The 5,965-nt window shown below is 34.4% G+C and overlaps 1 protein-coding gene across 3 annotated transcripts; it reads left to right on the forward strand.

Annotated features, from left to right (window-relative positions):
* Positions 1 to 1,055: 1,055 nt before the first annotated feature.
* Positions 1,056 to 5,655, forward strand: LOC115997283 (translation initiation factor eIF-2B subunit delta-like). 3 transcript variants are annotated; one of them, XM_031236815.1, is made up of 8 exons: positions 1,056 to 1,607; positions 2,544 to 2,678; positions 2,954 to 3,318; positions 3,919 to 4,182; positions 4,321 to 4,663; positions 4,786 to 4,882; positions 4,969 to 5,023; positions 5,249 to 5,655. In XM_031236815.1, the coding sequence occupies exons 1-8, from the start codon at positions 1,130 to 1,132 to the stop codon at positions 5,309 to 5,311; spliced, it is 1,800 nt and encodes a 599-aa protein (XP_031092675.1). In that variant the 5' UTR covers positions 1,056 to 1,129; the 3' UTR covers positions 5,312 to 5,655. The 3 variants fall into 3 exon arrangements, with proteins under 3 accessions (XP_031092675.1, XP_031092672.1, XP_031092673.1); XM_031236812.1 differs by having other exon boundaries at positions 3,919 to 4,663; XM_031236813.1 differs by having other exon boundaries at positions 2,960 to 3,318; positions 3,919 to 4,663.
* The last annotated feature ends 310 nt before the right edge of the window (positions 5,656 to 5,965 follow it).

A 5,965-nucleotide genomic window follows, 5' to 3' on the forward strand; every position in this document is an offset into this window, starting at 1 on the left:
ATATATAAATGTATGTATGTATATGTATGTATGTACGTATGTACGTACGTACGTACGTATGTGTGTGTGTGTTTATTTATTTATTTATGTTTATATATATACTTAAAAGTATAATATTATGAGAACAAAATAAATTATCATTCCTATTTTTCTATATAATTGGTATGATNATAAATGTATGTATGTATATGTATGTATGTACGTATGTACGTACGTACGTACGTATGTGTGTGTGTGTTTATTTATTTATTTATGTTTATATATATACTTAAAAGTATAATATTATGAGAACAAAATAAATTATCATTCCTATTTTTCTATATAATTGGTATGATAATTTTATGGTAATCTCTCTCTCTATATATATAGATTTATATTTAAGGATGTGTTTGGAAAGCAGGAAAATGACTTCTGGAAAATGTTTTCTTGAAAATGAATTATTTTCCGGAAAATGAGTTCATTTTCCGAAAAATGAGTGGAAAATGTATAATTATATATTTTTATTATTTTATCTAAAATATAAAAATATATAAACCAATAATATTTATTAGAAATTAGAAATATTTTTTTTACAAAAAAAAAAAAAAGTCGCACGAAGCCATTTTACGTTCCCGAAAAATGACTTCCGAATTTTTTGTCCGGAAGTTATTTTCCAAAAAAATGAGCTCATTTACCGTGGTCAACGGAAAATGTTTTCCGTTGACCACATTTTCTAGGTGTTGCCAAACACCAAAAGCCCGGAAAATGATTACCGGAAATCATTTTCCGGGTTACAAAACACACCCTAAGGTATAAAAGTATAATTGTACAATATTAGTATAATTATCTAGTAATTGTTACGGTAAGTAAAGAATTAATTGTACAAATATTAATATAATTGACTAATAATTTTATGTTAATTAAATTAATAATTACACAAATATTTACATAATTACAATTAAACATAAATCATTGAATTTTATTTTTATAAATAAAGTAGGAAAAAAAAAGTAAATCCGATATGTTTTTGGGGATATAATACAGCAAGCTGCATCGCTTCTTGGTACGCAAAGAGAACGTATAAATATCTGTTAGCTATTCCGCCCATTGCTCGATAGCAGAAACATCGTCGGTTTGCTCTGCTCTGTAAATGGAGCCTCGTCGAACTTCGCGGGCAAACCACCCTATCATCCGCCGGGTGGGCTTTTTTGCTCCAGGGCCACCCGATTCTGACCCTGTCGAACATCTCGCATCACTGTCGCAGTCCCCCGGGAACACCTTATCTCCTGTGATGATTATTCCTCACCCGCTCCACGCCTCCGACGCTCCCTCCCGTTCCGTCGGCCTCCCGGTCCCCAATCAGGCGTTGCGGCGGATTTCGAAGGACTATGACGAAGACGAGGAGCAGCCGGCTGTTGGGAGCTACGACGCCTCTGATACTGCGCGTGGAAGCTCGCCGGCGTCTAGCGGAATCGGCCTAGTCGACGGTGAGTTCTCAATGGACTCGGCTAACTGGATTCTCCACAACGGTTCACGGAAGTCAGTTTCGACTTTTCACGACGGCGGCTCTGAACATACCGCGGCCGCCGATAAATTGGTCAACGCGAACAAGTCCCGTGGAGCGCTTGGTAAATTGTTTTCTTGGTCTAGGTTAATTGCAAAGTTCTCAGTTACTCTGAAATTTGCCAGATAATTCTTTAATTTTTTTATTTTTTTTTTTGTGATTTCTTTAATTTGTTAATCGCTTTGTATTAAAGTTGAAAATGTTATAATTTAATTAGGAGAAATTGCCATTTTGGTCCCTTAATTATTTTTCAATTGTCAATGTAGTTCTTAATTTTTAATTTTCATCAAATGTTTTAAAATTTCGTCAATTAAACCTTTGAGGAAGAAATTTTAAAAATGAAGAAATCACCATTTTTGTCCCTAGGAAGTGTTTAATTTAAGAAATTTTAAACAATTTGAGGATCAAATTAGTTGAAATTGAAAACTAGGGAATACATTGACAGTTGGGAAATAATTGAGGTATCAAAATGGTGATTTTCCCATTTGATTCAAATGGTTTTTTGATAATTATGCATCAATACTAGTGATAATTATGCAAAAATGTTAAAACCATTAAGGAAAATTATCATAGAAGAAATTTAATTCAATAATTTTGTCCAGGAAAATATTAGTGATGTTTCTTCCTGTCCTCAATTGTTTAGATTGTATTTGAGAGCCTAAATCCAATGTTAGAAAAAGTCTGTGCTTTACACTCAGTACTTAATTGGCAATTTCACATGATATTTATTAATCAGAATTGTAATTATGGTGTAATATACTAATATTTACTTTTGTTATGAATAATACAAGTGCAATCAATGTTCATCATAACTAGAATCAACATCGTTTAGGGTGTAACGAGATGGTGTGCAAGGGTTCAAAATATAGTTTGTACTTGTTTGGAGTTTTTTAACATTTCAACATTGTACTTGTACTTGGTTCGAGTTTTCCACATTTGGAGAGATTGCCTTTGGACAAAAGATATGTAATTAGTTAGTTCTATTCGCTGTATATTGCAGAGAGGGCTTGCCAAGAAGTAGCAGAGAAGCCAAAAGAAGTACAACGAATTTCAAAACCACTAAAAGAGAAAACTAGTAAAGCTGAAAGGCGAGCTCTGCAGGAGGCTCAAAGAGCTGCCAAAGCTGCTTCAAAAGGTTCACCTCTTCCCTTTCCAATAGTAGATTGTTGCTACATGAATAGTGTGAGATAATATATGCTAGGGAAACAGTGGCCAATCCTTTTCCACTATGCTGGATGTTCTTAAATTAAATTAAAAAGTACAGTCCAATCATGAGGTTTTGTTTACTACTTGACTGTTGCTATTGGATATTGTATCAATGGGCAGTTCTGAAATTTTAGCTGAGCATATCCTCTAATCATACACCAAAGTATCTTCTCAGTGTTTCTTATTTGTGGTTATTAATACCAGCTGCAGGAAGTAAACCTTCTGTGGCACCACCAGCTTCTGTATTTGAACAAAGTTCAAAAACTGTGAAGCAACCTTCACAGAAGAAAGATAGCAACCTAATGTCATCCACATCAGCTTTGGAGAAGAAAAGAGGTGACCGAACAGTGGAGAAAGATAGAAAAAATGATGTTCCTGCTCCACGTATGCAGTTTGATGATAAGGACCGGGTGGAAAAGGCCAAAAAGCGTGCATTAGTTAAGCAAACTGAATCTAGAAATAGAGTAGAAATGTTTCGACATTTGCCTCAGTATGAACATGGAAATCAACTTCCTGATCTTGAGTTAAAATTCTTCCGACATGATTCTATACATCGTGCTATATACAGGGTATACTTCCTCCCCTTTATTTTAGCATGAGAAAATCATATCATTATTTTAATTTTATACTCTCTAATTTAACTGCAAGAACTTGTCAAATGGGAACTGAAATTAAATTTTACTTTAATTGTAGTTAATAATTAATTAATAAAATAATGTATTATTCCTTTGTTATGTGTTAAAAGTCCCACATTGATAAAATAAGAGAGAATATATCGGTTTATAAGGCCATGGGTTAGACTAGCTAATTGGTTGAATTCAATCTTTTAGTGTGGTTTGGCCCATGTGTATTATAGCCCAGTTGAGTGACCTTGGCCCAATCTTAGATTATAATATTATGCTTTTTGAAGCAATGCCTAAGGTTTGTATATCTAACTGCTTGATCATGTGTTGTACCCAACTTAGCTTAATCTAACTACTCTGTTGGCTTCTTAAATAATTGTGGACAGATAATAGACTTTACTTAGTTGAGGACTTGAGGTCCGCTACTAAGTTCTTTGGCCATGCCTATTAGCTTTGCAATTGGATGTCAGCCAAAAATGATTTATTATTTCCTAGTAAGATCAAATAAGATTTAGCTTAGAATGTAATATGAGTTTTTGTAATCAGGTGGGAATGCAACATTTGGCTGGAGATCTTGTTGGGAGTAATGCACGCTGTGTTGCCATGCTACAGGCATTTCGGGAAGCCATTGGAGACTACTCCACTCCACCAGGAAAAACACTCAGTAGAGATTTAACTGCAAAAGTCAGTAGTTTTGTTTCATTTCTTAATGAATGCAGACCACTTTCAATCAGTATGGGGAATGCAATTCGGTTTATAAAGGCTCGTATAGCAAAATTACCCGTGGCTCTATCCGAATCAGAAGCAAAGGTATCTATATTTTCAGACATTGATGGTTTCATTAATGAAAAGATAGTAATAGCAGATAAGGTAATAATAGGACATGCAGTTACAAAAATCAGGAATGGTGATGTTATTCTAACATACAGTTCATCCTCTGTCATCGAGATGATTCTGTTACATGCTTATGAGATTGGAAGACAGTTTCATGTTATCATAGTAGACTCTCGTCCCAAGTTTGAAGGGCAATCACTACTTCGAAGATTGGTGAAGAAAGGCCTCAGCTGTACATACACACATATTAATGCTGTTTCATACATTATGCATGAAGTCACAATGGTTTTCTTGGGAGCTGCATCTGTATTATCTAATGGCACCGTGTACGGGAAAGTGGGAAGTGCATGCGTTTCTATGGTTGCTCATGCTTTTAGTGTTCCTGTTCTGTTCTGCTGTGAAGCTTATAAGTTTCATGAGCGAGTGCTGCTTGATTCCATCTGTTCCAATGAACTAGGTAGGTATTTACTTCCTTTTCTGTTGTCTTTCTATATGTTCTCTCTGGAATTTTATGTTTTCCCCATTGATTTAGTAAAGGGACTGTGAAAGGCAGTTAATGCATATTTTGAAACTTTTCAGGCAATCCGAATGCCATTTCCCTGGTTCCTAGAGGATTGGGTGCCAATTATTTGAAGGATTGGGCCAATATAGAAAACCTTCAGCTTTTGAATTTAATGTAAGTTTTGGTTCTCACTGATGAAGAAGGTTAAACGTTTTTGTCTACTGCTACTAAATTCATTTGCTTTTAAATGATTCATACAGATATGATGCTACTCCTTCAGACTACGTATCAATGATCATAACAGATTATGGCATGGTAAGGGTTGTTTTTTTTCCAATTTGATTAACAGCTACTTTGAGGCTTGCATTTCTGCTTCCACTTATATATTACTCCATACCATTTTACTGATTTCTGAACTATTTCTTGATAGTGATATTGCCAAAAACAAATAGTTCTGTTGTGAGCATCATAGTTAAACTCATAAACGGGCACAAGACGTTAACATCCGTATATAATTATCATATTTCTTGATAACAACAGATACCAACCACGAGTGTACCTGTGATTGTGCGAGAATATGGGAGGGAGCATCTGCTGATATAGTTAGATGATGTCCAAGCACCATACAAGAATGTATACAACTTTGAGGCTGTTTGAGAGTTGAGGAGAGTGAAGGACACAATTCCAATGTTAGATGATGTCTCCTTTACATATACATTCCTACTGGCACATACAATATTGAATGCTGGACAGGTAAGTAATAATCACTGTTTATAGCAAGAGTATTCTGAGATACAATAGCAAGATGAGTTACTTCTTACATTTTCGGTGATATTTATTTAGAAAGTGATAAATCTTGATTTTTGCCCTTCGACTTTTGGTTTGATTATTGATGATATTAAAGAAACGAAAAGTGCTTCTGATAATGCTTGTTTCTTGTTTGTTAATCGATCTCACTACAAGAAAACAACATACCAATGGATTTAACTAGTACCTAGTTTTTAAATACCTATAGATTTTAATGATTTACCTATAAAAAGTTGTTGGTGAATTAAATACTTATACATTTAATTTTCCATAAACAAATTTGATTTTTTTTTTTTTTTTTTGTTGTGACTGCAAATCGGTCTTGCATTTGTTAGCTAGGGATGGTTCTATGTCATATGTGAGGCTGGGAGGAGTGAATGTCACTCCTCCTTCCTTTATTGTTGAAGCTTTGTATTGTGACATTTCTGATTAATTGTCACTATTATTATT

Source organism: Ipomoea triloba, chromosome 11, assembly GCF_003576645.1.
Source record: "Ipomoea triloba cultivar NCNSP0323 chromosome 11, ASM357664v1".
NCBI classification, from domain to species: domain Eukaryota; kingdom Viridiplantae; phylum Streptophyta; class Magnoliopsida; order Solanales; family Convolvulaceae; genus Ipomoea; species Ipomoea triloba.